Source organism: Hipposideros armiger, unplaced genomic scaffold, assembly GCF_001890085.2.
Source record: "Hipposideros armiger isolate ML-2016 unplaced genomic scaffold, ASM189008v1 scaffold_208, whole genome shotgun sequence".
Classification (NCBI taxonomy): domain Eukaryota; kingdom Metazoa; phylum Chordata; class Mammalia; order Chiroptera; family Hipposideridae; genus Hipposideros; species Hipposideros armiger.
In genome coordinates this window covers 1,797,981-1,816,371 of record NW_017731558.1, presented here as the reverse complement: position 1 = coordinate 1,816,371, position 18,391 = coordinate 1,797,981, and the positions used below count along the sequence as shown (strand labels likewise).

The following is an 18,391-nucleotide window of genomic DNA, read 5'->3' as shown; positions in this document are numbered from 1 at the left end:
CAAATTGTCTAAAATGAAAATTTAAGCTGTACACCTGAAGCTGAATAATATTTATTGTCAACTATAATTAATATATGTATTCACGGGATGTGGAGTACAGCATAGGGAGTAGAGTCAGTGAAATTGTACCAGCTATATACGATGTCGGAGAGGTAGTAGATTATTGGGGGAGGGGAGTTATCACTTTGTGAGGGGTGGAAATGTCTAATACATTGTCTTCTACAATTGAAACTAATAAAAGAATGGAAAAAAAATTTAAAAGAACATTTAATTAACATAGTTTTTACTTGGAGAAAAACTGAATGAAGGGAACAGGACCTCTCTGTACTATTTTGGCAACTTCGTGTGAATCTATTTTTTTTCAAAATCCAAAGTTTTGAAAAGTAAAGATAATTTAAAAATGGATATGCTTTTCATCTTTTCTAGTTTGTGGAGGACTATGAGCCTACCAAAGCAGACAGCTATCGGAAGAAGGTGGTGCTGGATGGGGAGGAAGTACAGATTGATATCCTGGATACAGCTGGGCAGGAGGACTATGCTGCGATTAGAGACAACTACTTCCGGAGCGGGGAGGGCTTCCTCTGTGTCTTCTCTATTACAGAAATGGAATCCTTTGCAGCCACAGCTGACTTCAGGTATATCAGGGAGTAATGTCGGAGCTCTGACTTCCTGCCTGACTGTTTCTTCCCCAGAAACAAGTGGACAGCTAGAGGTTCTTATTTGGCCATCTTTCACGGTGTTTAATTGTGTTTATTCCCTCTTTGATATCAGTATAGTGCTTATACTCTATGTTACCCTGTGCCAGCTATACTGGAGCTTGAGTTTGTGGCAGTCTCAGTACCCAGTTTCTTCATGCATTACTGAAGTATTGCCCTTTGAGTACAATACTGCTGCTGCCATAGTAGCTGACACTGGGATCACATAATGGAGCTCTGGCCCAAATTTTAAATCTTTCTGCATTAGTTACTGGTCTCTCAGCCCCTGTGTAATGCTCAGCAGGCATATACTATCCTTTTCACAATATAAATGCCCTGACAGCTGAATTTTTTAATAGAAATAATAATACCATAGATTGACACAGTACGTTGTGTTGTACAATATCTTTTAACTCTTATTTACTATTTGCTTAATCAAAATCTATCATACTTTGTTGGGGGGCAGTGGTGAAAGGGAGAGCGATTGTCTCTATACCTAAGAAAAACGTGACATAAATAAGTTCCTGAGTAGCTTCGTAAATACCACATGCATAATCAAAAGTACCCTTTAATTATATATTTTTATTTCTGTGTTAAGTGTCTGCTTGGGTACGGGGAACACAAAAGAAGCATGTAATGTATCCTATTTTCAAGATTCACACAGCCCAGCAGTGTAGGGCATGACTCTAAGAACAATTTAGTGACAGAGTAGGCGACATGGGCGCTGATCACTTTAAGGGACCCAGGAGAGGAGCTAGGACGCCAGCATGAACTAGATGAGCCTGAAGATAAGATTTCCATGGACGAGGAAAGAAGTGATTTCAGGTGGTTGAGCAAAAAAGCGAACCTGGACTTATACAAAGTATTCCTTTTCGTGTACACTTGAAAACCTCAGAAACTTAAAGGATTCTAGGAGAACATTCTCTGCAAAAAAGCATGTCACTGAGAACCTTTTAAAATACAGATTTATTTGTAAATTTAAGTTTATTGGTTTCTGTAAGGAAGGAGTTTTGCACTTGTATGTGATAAAGTGCAAAGGGTGGCAGATTCTGGGAGACAAGTTGAAAATTACATAAATGTCAGTGCCTACTCACCCAATCAACAAATATTTGAGTGCTTATTATGTCTAGCAGGTCCTCTTCTAGGTAATGGAGTATACTTTATCACCGTCGTCATGGAAGCCAGAGTGCTATCTCAAGGGGAAGAGGGTATTTGGATGCCAAGAGAAAGAATCTTGGCTATTACTGCTGCAGTGAGTCATTCATTACTCTTCTGTTGCACCTCCCATATGTTGTCCTTCCCATAAATAACAATGTCTTAGTGACTGACCATTGATAAGGAAGGGATTTTTGAGACAGCCTGCTGTCCTCATTGTTTAACCTGCACAGTACAGCACAAGTGTCAGCTCCTGTCTGTAGCCTTCCTGGTCCTCCCACCACCAAGGCGAAATCCATTGTTTCCTCATCTCTGTGTGGTGTACTTGCCCCAAGCTCTAACAGCACACTTACCACACTCTTCTGCTGAGCTTGATTTATGTGTGTTTTTCCTGACAGGATAAGCATTCTCGAGAGCAGAACCCATTCTTCTTACCCATCTCAGTGTTCCTCGTACCCATTTGCTAGCACAGTTGCCAGCATATAACATGTAACGCTTAGTAAACATTTGATAGAAATGTCAGAAAACTCTCTTAACCTTTTTTGGTCTTCACTTTCTTTATGTCAAAAATGAAGAAGCTGGACCAGTTTGTAAAGGTACTTTCCTATTCTAAAATTCTTCAATAGCCTCCCAAACTCTGTTTAAAGGGAGCATCGCATTAAGCAAATGTGTGTGAAGGTTATAGACATAGCGTTTCCTTTCTCTAACATCTAGGAAAGTAGCTAGATAACTAACTAAAAACCAACTAATAAAAACCAACTAGCTAAAAACCAACTTAATAACTCTGAAAACATTGTCTTCTCACCTCTGAACCTGCAGGTCCAAGCTTTCCACGGCCATGTTTCTGGTAGCATTCCTCACACTGTAATTTCAGTATGGATTTCCTGAAGCACGTGACTCATAGTAGCTCAGTAGGGATTTATTAAGAAATAAATGAGTGACTATGTATAATACGACCTGAAGTGCTAGAGTCACAAACACCCGAGTCAGTCTCATGTTCCTGGTGGTTACTGAGACCGAGTGGGAAGTCACTTACTGTTATCATTTTGGCTCAAAGAAAAGTAAGAAAGTAACAGGAAATTTGTTGTTGCCAACACTGGAAAAAGATTGTGATTGGCCAAATATATCATATACTTAATAGCAATAATGGTGAGTGTTGACATGCTTTTTGCAAGAAATCACGAGTGGTAGCAATCATCATAGCACTCTTCAGAACTGTATAGCTTAGCCTGTGTCACCCGGATATAGTGTTCCATTAACATTTTACTTTCTAAAAGTATATGTAAGGTAAGTATGAACCAGTGAGGATGGAGGTGACTATGTGCGGTCCATAGTTTATTCATATTAGAAAAACTAAGAATTCAGTTCAGACAAGGCCCTGCCAGCCTTGAGTCTGTCAGCGTTGGCTGCGTCATCAGTAACAAGTGAATGGAGCAGTAATAAGAATGGCACTGCCTAAGCCACATACAGTTCTTCCATGGACCTGACGCCATCCTAAGCATGACTGGCATAGATGAGGTAGATACCTCTGTGTTTCATAGATGCAGAGACAATTTTTCCATTTTGTCATCTCCTAAACTCAGGGCTGTGTCTTGCAACATGACACCTTACAGTTGTAATTGGCAGCAGTTTTTCTTAGTGGTGCATAACATACTGCTTACAGTTAGGGACTTCTTAAATGCGAAAAAGTACTATCCAAATTAATAAATGAAAAAAGTGAAGCACAGGGAGGTTCAGTGACCTGCCCTGGTCATTCAGTTGGGGGTGGAAAGCAGTTAAATCCCGGAGGCCTGCCTCCATATGCTCGCTTGTAACAAACTGCTCTCCTGCCTCTCGTTAAACGAGCGATGGCTCTTGTACCACTTGGCCACCCCCATTTCATGGTGTTTAAAGGGAATATGGTGAGTTTCCTTTTTAAATAGCTCCCTTTTTCCCTCCTGTGTATTTTTTAAATGTATTAAGCATTCTTACATAGGTCATTGTTTTTAAACTATATAATTATTCTATGATATCATACTATAACATCACTAGTTACTTTGCCAGTATCAGTCTTACTAACTCTCAGGTGAAACAACTAATTGAAAACATTTTTTTCAGAAAGGTAAAATTGTCTTTATATGATCCTTTTTCCTCCACCTTTCTTTGACCTCATCTTCTCCCACAGGTTTGCTCTGATGACAATATATATATATAGATAGATATAGATACAGATATATAATAAAGGGGCTTCCTTCTGCCACACAGGGGAAATAGCCTGTAACGTGGGGACCTCACCATAATGCCCAGCTGACACCTAGATGTTCATTCCATTCAGAGGCAGGGCTCTGTCACGAAGATGGACTTCAGGGAGCTAAACCTCCTTGAACAGGGCGTGTCCCCTTAGATGTTGTGTTATGGCGAGGCCCCACAGGGTCTGGTGTAGAAGGCATGTGTGCTCTGCAAGAGTTCTCAGATGCAAATCCTGGTTCTGCCTAACTGTGACTCTGAGCAAGTTACACAGATTCTCTGTGCCTCAGTTTATTTGTAGTAGGATGACAGTACTAGAACTTTGTAAGGTGATGTTAATGTTTCTCTCTCATTTTCTTTTATCCAGGGAGCAGATTTTAAGAGTAAAAGAAGATGAGAATGTTCCATTTCTGCTGGTTGGTAACAAATCAGATTTAGAAGATAAAAGGCAAGTTTCTGTAGAAGAGGCGAAAACCAGAGCCGACCAGTGGAATGTAAACTATGTGGAAACATCGGCTAAGACGCGCGCTAATGTTGACAAGGTAAAGGCTGCTCTGCTTACTGCTGGGGTTACACTAGGTTTGTTTGCTGTAACTAGGCTGTTCTGTCTGGAGGGTGTGAGACTTTCAAATAGCCATTCAACACATGTTGATTTTTATCAGCCCTGAATGCTCAAGTTCAGCATGGTAGAAATGTGACTTCACCTTGTCCCTTGGTTTCCTGGAGACATCAAAGCATGAGACTCAGCAGCTAAATGTACTTTTTTTTTTTTTTTAAGTACTGACAGGGTTCCTGCTTTTTTTTTTTTCCCCCTTATCTTGATGGGCTAGATAATTTAGAAGGAATTGTGTAAAACCTCAGAGCTGAGAACTGCCTGACCCCATTTAAGTTTTCAGACGTGAAGGTACCTCCCAAGATGAAGGAGCCCTAGATTAGAGGATTTTCAAATCTCTGTTAGTACAACTACACTCTCCACCCTGAACCTCTGTTATTCCCCGAGTGGAAAGGAAAATGCTCTACTGTCTTTCTTTATCTTCCCACTCTGTTCAGATTGGCCCTCCCTGGAGACCATGAGGGACACCCTCACCTCGTGTGTAGGAGCCCTTCCAGGTGCATTACCTCCTGCTGCCGGAGGCCATCTTCAGTATGGAGGAAGACTGCCCACTGGGCTGAGGCTACACAGATGCTTAGAGCCCTCCAGGCGGGGCCTTTTTCAGCCCCCAACTATCTAGGCCCATCAGCTCCCTCTCAAACTCTTAACTGAAACATGGCCTACACAGCTTGATAAAGACAGATCCCTGGGCTTAAAATATCCTCAGGTTTTAGTGAACTGGTCTGCGTATACCTGTAGATTCATAACCCTGATCCAGACATCATTAGATTAAAAATATTAGTGATTCTTTCTGTTCATCTACTGTAGATCTCAGCGACAGTGTCATTATTGTCTTAAGCTGCTTAATGTTTTAGTCACATGGTCAGATTCCTATAGGTCCAACAAATCTGTACAAAATGAATGCTACAAGAATTCTACTCGGTGTGCCAGTTTTTTCTAAAGTTACGGCAAATGTTTTTGAAAGTATTAATGAAAATATGTTTTAAGGTTCAGTGTGTGTGGGATTTTGAAAGGCAACATTGAACATTAGCATATGTATCTACTTTGTTTCCTCCTAACTGATGTCTTGAGCAAGATATAGAGCTCACTCTAAAACCTACTGGAATTAAGGGACATAGGGAGGAGAGGGGACAGTAACTGTCCAAGCTCTGATGCTGTCTTCCTAACAGTCCCTATAGTGTCATATGCTGGCAGGTGTCAGAGGCCCTTGGAAAGTATGGTGGTGTGCTTTATCAGAGCTCTCACAGGACAGTAAGAAAAAACCAATATCAAATGGTCCAAAACATAAACAGGCGTGCACAGAAGAGAAATGCAAATCACTCTTAAACTTGAAAAGAATCTTCGTCTCTCTTTATAAAAAAGGAAGTGCAATTTTAAAATATGACATTTTTTTACCTGTCACATTGGAAAATAAAGCAACAGGTAGATAATATACAGTTGACCAGAGTATAGAGAAACAGTAACTCTCATGTGTTTCTGGAGGGCACTTTGACCATCTATCAAAATTATGATCCCAACAAATCCAATTCTAAAAATGTATGTACAGATAAAATCATACATCTGTGCGGAAATGTATGTCCAGTGGTAGTAATTGAAGCATTATTTGTAGAAGAAACAAAAGACCAAATGTCCATGTTCCAGTGATGGACCGATTAAAACTATAGTGTGTCTGTATAACAGAGGACTGTACCACTGTTACAAAGACAGGAAAGGAGGCTTGAGTGTGCTGGTAGGGACCGGCCTTCAATGTAAAGTGAGGAAACAAAGTGCAGAACAGCGTCTGAGTCTGCTGCACCCGTGTTTTAAATACACACGCGCGTGCACATCCGAGGAGTATGTAGACTCTATTACCTATGGTCCCCAGAGAACTGTCACAGGTATATGGGGGTTTTTTTGCCGTATATACCTCTTTGGACTTCTGTGTTTGAATTTTTTTGCCGCTTGCATGTATTATTTTTCAAAAGAGAAAAGATAGGGGCCGGCCGAGTGGCGCGATGGTTAAGAACTCGCTTGGGATGCCAGAGGGCCCCGGTTCGGATCCCACATATGAGGGCCAGTAACACTGCCCTCTACAGCTAAGATGCTGAACAACAGTTCAACCTGGAGCTGCCGTGAGTCGCTGGCGACGGCGTAGGCTGCAGTCCCTGTGGCAGTGGGTTGCCATGGGCTACCATATGTAGCCAGCAGCCAGCGTGAGCGGGCAGCAGCCGCAGTGAGCGGCCATCCAGAAGCCGGCGACTGATCTGCCTCACCAGGGAAGAGCGCAATGATGGTGCCAACTTGGGCCAGTGAAGCAGTGTCCTCCACAACTAGACTGAAGAACAAAACGACAGCAACTTGTCTGTTCCCCTTCCCCCAATTCCCCATCACTGTTCCCATCCCCCCAATTACCCAATAAAAATAAAAAATAAAAAAAATAAAAAAGAGAGAGAAAAGATAAAGGTATAAAGCTATTTTAGTTACTATGGCAGTGTAACAAAACACACCCCAAAACTTAATGGGTGAAACAGCCACATATGCTCACGGAATCGGGGGGCCAGAATCTGGATAGCACGCAGTGAAAGGGGCTTGTCTGTGCCCCTCAGACCTGCTGCTTCATCTGAAAAGCTTCAAGTCTGGGGGCTGGAAGCATCCAAACTGGTTTACAAGCTTGTTCACCCATGTCTGCTTCAGCCAGCTGCTGCTGGCCGTTGTCCAGGGACACCTCCGTCTCTGCCATGTGACTCTTTCCACATGTGCTGGTTTAGGCTTTCTCTACAGCAGGGTGGCAGTTAGTTCCAAGAGCAAGTGTGACAGGTGAATACGAACCAGGCAGAAAACATACTGTCTTTTATGAAAATGCAGCCTCCAAAGTTTTGCGGCATTATTTCCACCTCATTCCACTGGTCAAGGTAGGCAGAGAGTCCCATCCAGGTTTAGGAGGAAGGGGCGTAGACTCCACCTCTTGCTAGAGAGAGAAGATTCTGGAAAAGCACACCGAAAGTGCTGCCGTGGCCAATTGTGGGAAATACTGCCTGCATCATTGTTCACCTCTCCAGAGCAGAATTCCATTACATGAGGCTGCTTATAAACTGAGGTACAAGTTCACGCTGAAACTAATTTCCTGTACTGCTGCAGTCTGAAGAGTGGCTGCCGCATGAAGGACCTCAGCGGCTACAGACGAGTGACTTGCAGCTACTATTCAGTTTTTAGAATTCAGTTATATTCATGGTGTTTGTGTGTTTACTTGTTTTTGCTGAGGAAATAATACAACAGTTAAAAGACCTAGTGTTTGTTAAAGTTTACAAGAGCCAAGCACTGTGGCAAGCACTCATCGTTTCATCTCTAGCCCTGTGAAGCATTACTACTCTTCTCATGCTCGCTTTTTAACTGGAAACTGAAGTGTAGAGAGATTACACGCCTGGTTCAAGTTCCCAGGGTTGTGGTGGCATCTGCAGGCTCTGGGAGTGGCCACCATGGTACCCATTTTCCTTCCTCAGTATTTTGCTCTAAGCAGCGGTTGGTATCTCCCATAATATGTGTCATCCACTACAGAAGCCTGGTACAGATACTCCAGGGTAGCAAGTGTTCCTATTGTCTCCTTCCATTTAATGGGAAAGGATCGTGTTTTGTCACAGAAAACAAACACTAGCTCCCTGCAGGATGCCATATTCTCATCTGGGTTCCAAATAGACTGACCATTGGGGAGATGCTTCAAAGAGGCAAAGTGTAAATCCTCCCTGTGAAGAAGCTTTGTGACCGTCAGAGTTGTCAGGCTGGGGCCTGGCCTGTCTCGGAGGCTGTGCCTGTGACAGAGGAGTCCCCCGGAACTTAAGAGACCGCCTGACAAAGCTGCCTGTGTACGCACTGGGTGCCAGCTTCGTTTGATGACTTATTAGTACCATTCTAGCTAAATGCTCTGGCTCTTCAATATTATCTTTGTTTTTTTCGTTGTAAAAGTAGTACATGAACACATGCTTATGTGTAAAGAAAAAGTCATGATATGGTGGGAAAAGTACAAGGAGGAAAACATGAGTCCCTCTCCGCCCCGGTTCCCCTCCCTCCCCTGCCTGTAGTGACCACAGCTAACACGTGTGCTTTCCAAACGTGTGCCTGCGTTTTAAAGGCAGGCATACAGCATCTGAGGGAAAGCTTGTGTTCACTTGTTTTCCCCTGTATAAATAGGATTTTATAGTGTATAAATACATAGCATATATCTATTATGTAGTATTTCTGTGTATGTAGCTAGATAGATGATTTCAGTGGTTTGCTTTTTAAATTACACAATAAATAGGTCTTGTAGTTCTTCCCATGTCGTTACATATAGATGAACCACGTTCTTTTTAAAATCCGCAGTGTTCCATAGTTAGGCTTTTTCATAATTTAGACATAATCCACTGAGTTTTATCTTTGAAGCTGTCATCACTTGAAGTGCTTTTTTTATTTTTATCTTAAAAAATGTGATGGGCTTTTTCTGATCGGCGTGGTTTGCGAGTGGAACGTCTTGTCGCGCCCAGGCCTCCGCCATGAGCGTCCCGGCTTTCATCGACATCAGTGAGGAAGATCAGGCTGCTGAGCTTCGCGCTTACCTGAAATCTAAAGGAGCTGAAATTTCAGAAGAGAACTCAGAAGGCGGACTTCATGTAGATTTAGCTCACATTATTGAAGCCTGTGATGTGTGTCTGAAGGAAGATGATAAAGATGTTGAGAGTGTGATGAACAGCGTGGTATCCTTCCTGTTTGATCCTGGAACCGGATAAGCAAGAAGCTCTGATTGAAAACCTCTGTGAAAAGTTGGTCAAATTTCGGGAAGGTGAACGCCCATCTCTGAGACTGCAGTTGCTAAGCAGCCTTTTCCATGGAATGGATAAGAACACTCCTGTAAGATACACAGTATATTGCAGCCTTATTAAAGTGGCAGCATCTTGTGGGGCCATCCAGTATATTCCAGCTGAGCTGGATCAAGTTAGGAAATGGATTTCTGACCGGAATCTCAACACTGAAATAAAACACACCCTTTTAAGGCTACTTTATGAGGCACTTGTGGATAATAAGAAAAGTGATGCTGCTTCAAAAATTATGGTCGAATTGCTAGGAAGTTACATGGAGGATAGTGCTTCCCAGGCTCAAGTTGATGCCCACAGGTGTATTGTACGAGCATTGAAAGATCCAGATGCTTTTCTTTTTGACCATCTTCTTACTTTAAAACCAGTCAAGTTTTTGGAAGGCGAGCTTATTCATGATCTTTTAACCATTTTCGTGAGTGCTAAATGGGCATCATATGTCAAGTTTTATCAGAATAATAAAGACTTCATAGATTCACTTGGGTTATTACATGAACAGAATATGGCAAAAGTGAGACTACTTACTTTTATGGGAATGGCAGTGGAAAATAAAGAAATTTCTTTTGATACAATGCAACAAGAACTTCAGATTGGAGCTGATGATGTTGAAGCATTTGTAATTGATGCAGTGGAAACAAAAATGGTCTACAGCAAAATTGATCAGACTCAGAGAAAAGTAGTTGTCGGTCATAGCACACATCGGCCATTTGGAAAACAGCAGTGGCAACAACTGTATGACACGCTTAATGCCTGGAAACAAAACTTGAACAAAGTGAAAAACAGCCTTTTGAGTCTTTCTGATACCTGAATTTTTAAGCTATAAATTTTGTTCTTTTTGGGGAAAATATCTAAATCATAGTAAAACATTATAAACTGAAAAAAAAAAAATGGGATGGAAAGATCAGGTTATATACTATGTGAACATTTTTACCAAAAAGTTATAATTCAGGAAATTGCACAATTTTCCCAGTATACTTAAAGAAGTAGACTTTAGTTTTGTGTTTTCTTCTCCCTATACTCTCCAAATAAGAACTCTTAAATACAGAGGGTGCCAAAACAATGTATACACATTTTAAGAAAGCAAAAAACTGTATTAAAATGGTAATACTCAATATATACCAATAACGAAAGATAAATACAAGTCACATTTGACTTCTGCAATTACAAGAGGTGCTCAGAGTGGTTAACATCAGCGCCCAGACACTTCTGATTACGGTGAACATTGTTTGGTAGACTTCTGTTGCGAACATGTAAACTGTTCCAACACCACAGCAGAAGAAGCTGGACTTGTTGCTGTGCAAGGCCTCCCAAATCTTTCCTTGTGCACATCACACACAGTACCGTGCGTCTCAAACTTATCATGAATGCCTGTAATTGTTAGGCATGTTGGAGGTTCTTTTGCATACTCACGCCTCCGTTGTCGTTGTACTTCCACAACATTATCGAATTTCAAATACGGCTTCAGAATGGTCTTGTGCTCCTCGAATGACAACCATGCTTCCGCCATTTTCTTTGTCCTGCCTGTCGCATGGTGAAGCTAGCAATCATTTGATTAATGCCATCTTTTGAACGAACATTATACTGCACATTGCTGCTGTAATTCAATTTGACTTCGAAAAGTAGTACATAGATAACATAGATAACATCTCTTAAAATGTGTAGACATTTTTTTGGCACCCCAGTATTTATTCTTATTCTCAAAGTTTACTTCTGTGATTCTGAGAACTACTAAGTCTCTATTATATTTGCTTTACTTAACCCTTTTTTCTTCTTTCTAGGTATTTTTTGATTTAATGAGGGAAATTCGAGCCAGAAAGATGGAAGACAGCAAAGAAAAGAATGGAAAAAAGAAGAGGAAAAGTTTAGCCAAGAGAATCAGAGAAAGATGCTGCATTTTATAATAAAAGCCCAAACTCCTTTCTTACCTTGACCATACTAATAAATATAATTTATAAGCATTGCCATTGAAGGCTCAATTGACTGAAATTACTTTAATATTTTGGAAATTGTTATGTATCACTAAAAGCATGAATTGGAACTGCACTGAAAGTCAAATTCATTTTAAAAAAAGAAATTAACGTGGCTTCACCAAGAAGCAAAGTTCAGCTTATTTCATACTTGCCTACATTTATCCCGGTCCTGAATGTAACGTCTGAGCTTGTGTTTTGAGGGCAGTCTTACTCTGTTAAAGGTGAGATGGGGTGGCAAATGGGAGGAAAGGCTACTTCCTCTGGTTTATTATAAAGCTCAAATTTTTATATCATTTTAAAATGTCTTGGTCTTCTACTGCCTTGAAAATAACAATTGTGAACATGATAAACTGTACCACTTTTTTTAAACCACTGCTATGCAAAATAGAGAAGAAAAGTTATTGGCATGATTGTTGCATATAGTTAAATTGAAAGTAATTCATCTGTGAGCCTATGTTAATTACCTGGCGATTACGTTAGAAAAGTGGTGTAAACTTGCACATGGAAGTTTTTGAATATGCCTTAATTTAGAAACTGAAAAATACCCAGTCACATCATACTGGGTGTGGCCTCACTGGCGCCATGGGCCCGTTGCCCTGTGTGTCCTGGTGAGACAGTATATGCCTCGTATAGAGTACAACTTTTGTACAGAAGATTCTTGAGAAATAACTGCTAGGAGTCTATCCAAATATAAAATGTGTGCCATACTCTGGTTCTTGAAAGAAGGTTCCAGAGCTCCTGATTGCTTCTGATTAACTATGTGGTGGTTTAAAATGCAGGGCAGTGTCTACTTGTTAGATCATTTTAGACCAAGGATTCAGCACCACTTGTTTCAGTGAGCCCTCTCTTTATTTCAGATGCTGGTCCCTGGTAATCCCTTTCTGCAGGTGTTAATCATGTGTTCAGTTTTTTTATCTCTTCGGAGCAGGCCCAGGAAAAGCAGCAATAATGCTAATGCATTTTGCACTAGAACACTTTGGGAAAATATTCATGCTTGCTACCTGTTAATTTTTAAATGTATACTCATGAGGTTACAGTTGGCTATACAGGAGATAGTTATTAGTGTTTGTAGCCTGTGTTCATAAGGAAGAACGCTGTAGCTACAGTTTCCTAAAGTTAACATCAAGCAGTCATACATGAGTCCAGTGCAGAAAACACGTTCTCTGTGCACAGATCACACTCAGCTGTGTCACTGTTTTGTGGTGTGCCGGCTGGAAGGATGCTAGCATGCTATTTGGAAAGTCCACCACTGTCAGATTTTTCTTTTCTTTGGAATGGAGCTAAAAGTTGATTCACAGAGCTTTTCTTTCTTTTTGTTCAGTCCTCGTTTCAGTAAATCAAAGATGTGTTCAGGCATTCCAGGTAACAGATGTGTATGTAAAGTTAACAGAAATAAGCTTTTTAGAAACCTCAACTCTTTAGATATTACATCCAGCTTGTCATGTTAAGTATTTGTTCGTAAAGGGTTTGAGATGTACATTTTTCATGTCGTACTTTTCATAGACTATGCCATGTGCAGAATTAAAGTACCAATGTAACCCTGGCCCGCCCACGGGTCCAGCGATCTCCCTGTGTACTCATTGCAGTCTTCTGTAACCAGGGGTCCTAACCACTAACGTTGTCACTTTGCTTTGAGACCTTTCCTCTCCTGGGTACTGAGGTGCTATGAAGCCAACTGACAAAGATGCATCACATGTCTTAGGCTGATGCCACTACCCGACTGGTTTATTTGCAATTTGAGCCATTTAAAGACCAATAAACTTCCTTTTGTAAAAATGTCTGTGGTGGGCTTGCCCAGTGGCGCGATGGTTAGGAGTTGGCTTGGGATGCCAGCTCTGAGCAGGAGGGCCCCGGTTCGGATCCCACATGAGGGCCAGTAACACTGCCCTCTACAGCTAAGATGGTGAACAACAGCTCGATCTGGAGCTGGCGACGGCATAGGCTGCAGCCTCTGCTGCAGTGGGCTGCCATAAGCTACCGTGAGCGGCCGGCAGCCGGTGTGAGCTGCCATGAGCCGCCATGAGCGGCCGTCCAGAAGCCGGCAATCAATCTGCCTCACCCGGGAAGAACGCAATGTTAATACCAACATGGGCCAGTGAAGCAATGTCCTCCACAACTAGACTGAAGAACAAAAGGACAGCAACTTGTCTGTTCCCCTTCCCCGATTCCCCAATAAAACCTTTTAAAAAAAAGAAAAATGTGGTGTTGATATTTACAGTGTGACAGGTAAAATTCAGATTTACCAACCTGGGCATCTTTAACAGAGACTTAAAAACAAAATCTTTTGAGCTTTCAGTTTAGGGACTTATTTTGTGTAATACCAGATTTTCTAAACAACAGTAGTATCATTGCTCAGGTTTAATCAGGTCAGAAGTGGGAGAATCCCATGTCTCACTTACATAGAAGATACCCTTAGCCATCATGAAAGTCACAAATGTGTACATTACTTTTAGAATACTACTAAACTCTACATTGAATAGGTGACAGCTTTATATTCATTTTCTAATCAGAATGATTTCCAGAGACTACCCATAATCTCCAAATTGTGGCAGAAGGAACCACCCTGTTACCATTTCACCAAGCTTCAGGCTGTTCTTTCTCATTCGGGGTCTGGTGAGAAATGGCCTGTGAACAGAAATGACCTGGCCCATAGTGAGCACAGCCTTTCAAATCCAGTTCATTGTAACTTCTTCCTTGACTCATAGCAGTGGCAGAATTATAGTTAGCATAATTTTAACCTCACTGTATGGATGTTAAATGTCTACCAAACACAGATTAAGTTCTAATGTTAAACTGAATCAAAATGTCTCAAAATGTGACAAGGATATAAAACAAATTTAGCAACTTTATATTACTACCTTAAAAGCAGAACTATCAAAGCATTTACCAAAAGTTCTGTAAAGTTTTCAAAGTAATCCTTGTCATTTAACGATGTGTTAACCTCCTTAGCAAACTACTTTGGAAGTCAGGAGTGGCAGATCAGGAAGATCAGGAGAGGCCTTCATTCACGACTTTAGTTTTCATTAGATTTTTATGGACTGCTTCCTGGAGGCATTGCTGGGAATACAACAGGTAAAGAACATACATGAGTGTGAGGGGCAATTACAGAGATTCACACTGAAGGAAGTCTGTGCTCCGTGCATAAGGAGGGAAGTGAAGTGAAAGATGAAATTAAGGCTGGGTCTCCTCAGTCTGGGCTAGACCCCTGTTAACGATTTTCAACCCTAATAGCAATGGCAGCAAACAAGGCATCCTATATCAAGATACTGTATTTATATATATATTTAATATTAACTCAGTGAAGTAGATGCTGTTATTTTTCCCTGATTTGCAGATGGAGACAGGCATAGAGCAGTTGAATAACTTGCCCAGGGCCCCAAAGCTAGTAACCATTAACTGTATTGGAAGCAAAGTCTGGCTCCCAAGTCTATGCTCTGTTATCACTGCACAGTTAAGGAGAAGCAGTGTGGAGGCTATTCAGTAGCCTGTACTAAGGTGGGGAATGCTCAGGATGTCCCCAAGGCTGCAGCCACGTACTCAATGATTTCCTCCAGAAAATTTGAAGAGGTTGCTGTGAACAGAAAAGGAGCCTCTGTGCGTGCAGCCTGGTTGCTAAGCGATCAAGTGCCCCAAGGAGCGCCTTGTGCAGAGTTGAGCTGTGGCCATTCCGCAACATCACTCCACAGGCAGCATTCCTTCGCAGGTCAGAAGCTTGCCTATATTTTTTCACTGCAGAATAATTCCATTCCCATTCCTTGCTCCAGCTCCAGCAGCCAGGCATGCAGCCATGTGCACAGCTGCCTGAAGATGCATGGCAAGTGGGCAGGGAGGGAGGTTTGGCCATCTGTATTCTCAGTCATGGAAACTCAGATTCAGAGGGTAGAGAGAGGGCGGGGAGCATTTAACATCTGGTTAAAAGGCTGTGAGACCTGTGATAACTTTCCTGGGTCATCTAATAGAAGGACAAACAGCTGAAGGGTTAGGTGCTTGCAAGCATCTAGAAGCTAGAAAATGCTTCTAAGGGCAGAGGGTTTGAAACAGCCAAAAATAAAATAGGAGTCGTGGCTTGTTGAATTGGAAGGGAAAGGAGCGGGTATGAGAGCTTAGCTTCTCGCCCGCTGCTGAAAGGGAACTTGTGGGGAGGAAGGACTAGCCGTTCCAGACGGCAGCCCTGAGAGCTGCAACATCACGTGCTCACTCGTATCTGTCTGTGTGCTTGTTTATGGGCTAAATTTTAAAGGATACCAGCTCTCTCCCACAGAACACTCAGTAGCAGTTACATTTACTGGCGTAGTATGTAATGTCCTTGAGCCCCCTGGACTAGAAGTTCAATGTGTTAGCAGCCATCTCTGCTTTTACCCATCACGTCCCATAGGCGTCACAGGGCCCGGTACACATACTCGCTCAGCAAGTATTTGTTGGAGTGAATGCAGCTGATGCAGAGAGAAAATAGCCAGGAGGAGCCTTCAGACCAGAAAGGAGAGAGACAGGTCCTGTGAACAGTGTAAAACAACACAGGAAATGCTATCAAGGTGTGAAAAAGTCCTATGAGAATAAAGAAGGGGGAGTCACTAACATCTGCGGGAGACCAGCTCCCGCAGGTCCAGGGGTTCCCTCAGGTGGAGGCGGAGTCGGCGAGGAAAAAGGAAAAAACGCGCAGAGACACAGGAGCGCTTTCTCAAGAAGAAGTGTCTCACTTTATTTTACAGCATGCCCCTTTTTATACCGGGCAGTTTAACCATTGTTCCATTAGTATCAGGGTTTTACTTCCTCATAATTCTTATGCTCCAGGGTACAGCTATACCTTTTCTATGCTAAAGACTAATTTAACCCAACTACGCCCAAATCCCTCCACTTTCAATGACTGAGACCAAGGCCTGAGCCTTTACATAATCACCTAAAGGATGGTTACCATGACCACCCAACATTATTCTAAAAACTATTGTCTAAACGGGATCTTAAGATTTACAGGGTGTGTACTTTGACCTTTACTAAGAGACTAGTAGTGTGACTAAAATCACCTTTAGTGTATAAAATATAATTATTGTGATATATCTATTAGAAGGGGTGTAAGATCTTCGTCCCACTGGGGTGCATCCAAAGGGGAATTTAAATTCTTTAAGATATAAAGCAGTATCTGTTTCTCAGAGCTTCAGAATTTGTCACAATTGCAGTGTGTTTGGCCATGTCATACTGGGGCGCAGATGGCTCCCGGCAAACATCCACGGAGCAGTGTTATCTATTTTGTTCTATGAAAAAATTTAATTATTCATAAGAATACAGAGAATAGACACCCCCTGCCTCCAATGTACCTTTCACCCAGCTTCAATGAGTTAACGTTTTGCCAATTGTTTTTGTCTTTTTCCCCAACTACATTTTTTCTAGAGTATTTTAAAGTAAACTCAGGAAGTTATATCACTTTACCCATAAAAATTTTTCTTTCTTTCTGAATACTTTAAAACAAATACCAGCTATCGTATTATTTCACCTATAAATACTTCAGTATACACCTTCACTAGGTCAAGATGATTTTGGTTCATAAACGTATCATGCCTAACAATTTTAATATCTAATACCCGTCCATATTTCAATTTTCTGCTGTTCTCTCAAAAAACAACAAAAAATAAAACATTTTTATAGCTGGTTTTCTTGAGACGGGATCCAAATATGGTCTCCACCTTGTATTTTATTCCATGTTCAAGTCTTTTATAAGTTTTTTAGAATTATTTTAGATTTACAGGAAAGTTGCAAAGATTGTACAGAGAGTTCCTGTATATCTTTCTCCCAGCTACTCCTAATGCTAACAACCAGGGTATACTTGTCACAACTAATAAAATAACACTGGTGCAATATAGTTAGCTAAACTACAGACTTTATTAGATTTCACTAGTTTTCCCAGAAACTTTGTCTGTTTCATAGTCTGATCCAGAACTTGCATTTAACTTAGACTTCATGTCTCCTTAGTCTTCTCCGGTCAATGACAATTCCTAACAGAGATGAACTGAAAGTATATGGCCTGTGACATAGAACACACTCAGTACCCTCACCAGCAACGTGTCTAAATCCCACTCCTGTTCAAAGCCCACCTCAGACATTTCTCCTCTTTGCAGTTGTGAGGCAATGGGGTTACAAAATAGTAGGCCTTATATTCAAAAGATACATGGTTGTTGGCCAGGGTATGGGGAAACACACATCTTTGAGGGCAATCTGGCAGGATCTATTAAAATATAAAAAGCACATACCTTAATATTCACAAAATTCCCTTTTTCTGTATCTCTCTAAAGAAACAATTGGGTCCGAGTGATGCAGTGTGAGAAGGACTCAACCTACTGTTGATGGCCTTGAAGATGGAGGAAGGCAGCCATGAGCTAAGGAATGCGGGCGACTTCTAGAAGGTAGAAGAGGCAAGGAGACAGGCTGTCCCTGGAGCCTCCAGAGGAAACTCAGCCTAGACTTCAGCCACGGAGACCACGTCAGGCTTAGAAAGTACAGAACATAAATTGGTGTTGTTTCAAGCTGCTAAAAAAATAAAGGAAAGAACTGCACATATTTCAAGAGTCATGTACGAGGTGGTTCCCTGGAGCACTATTTACTAAGGGGCACTGAGAACTACCTAGATGTCTAGAAAAAGAGGAATGGCCAAACAAAACGAATACTTACTATACAGCAGTTTACAGGAACAGACTTGAGATGTTTTTCAGCACACAGAGATTGCTAAAATATTCTTGAGTCAAAAATGCATTTGCACTGTGATGTAAACATTATGATAACATTTTTGTAAAACACATTTACAAAACAACACCGTATACATTTTATGAGTTTATCTTAAGAAAAGCATTTTTTAACTATCTAGATGGATATACCTCAAATACATACCAATGGTTACCCCAGATTGGTGGAAAAGGAAAG

General features: G+C 41.4%; 1 protein-coding gene and 1 pseudogene across 1 annotated transcript in view; both read left to right on the top strand.

Moving 5' to 3' along the window:
* RALA (RAS like proto-oncogene A) overlaps positions 1-13,048 on the top strand; it is an 85,955-nt gene extending 72,907 nt beyond the window's left edge. The window contains exons 3-5 of the mRNA XM_019653845.1: positions 427-635; positions 4,444-4,618; positions 11,291-13,048. Coding sequence (XP_019509390.1) covers positions 427-635; positions 4,444-4,618; positions 11,291-11,413 — 507 coding nt within the window. The 3' untranslated portion in view covers positions 11,414-13,048. The remainder of the gene's footprint in view (positions 1-426; positions 636-4,443; positions 4,619-11,290) is intronic.
* On the top strand, positions 9,180-10,533 carry LOC109388812 (eukaryotic translation initiation factor 3 subunit M pseudogene; annotated as a pseudogene).
* Positions 13,049-18,391: the final 5,343 nt, after the last annotated feature.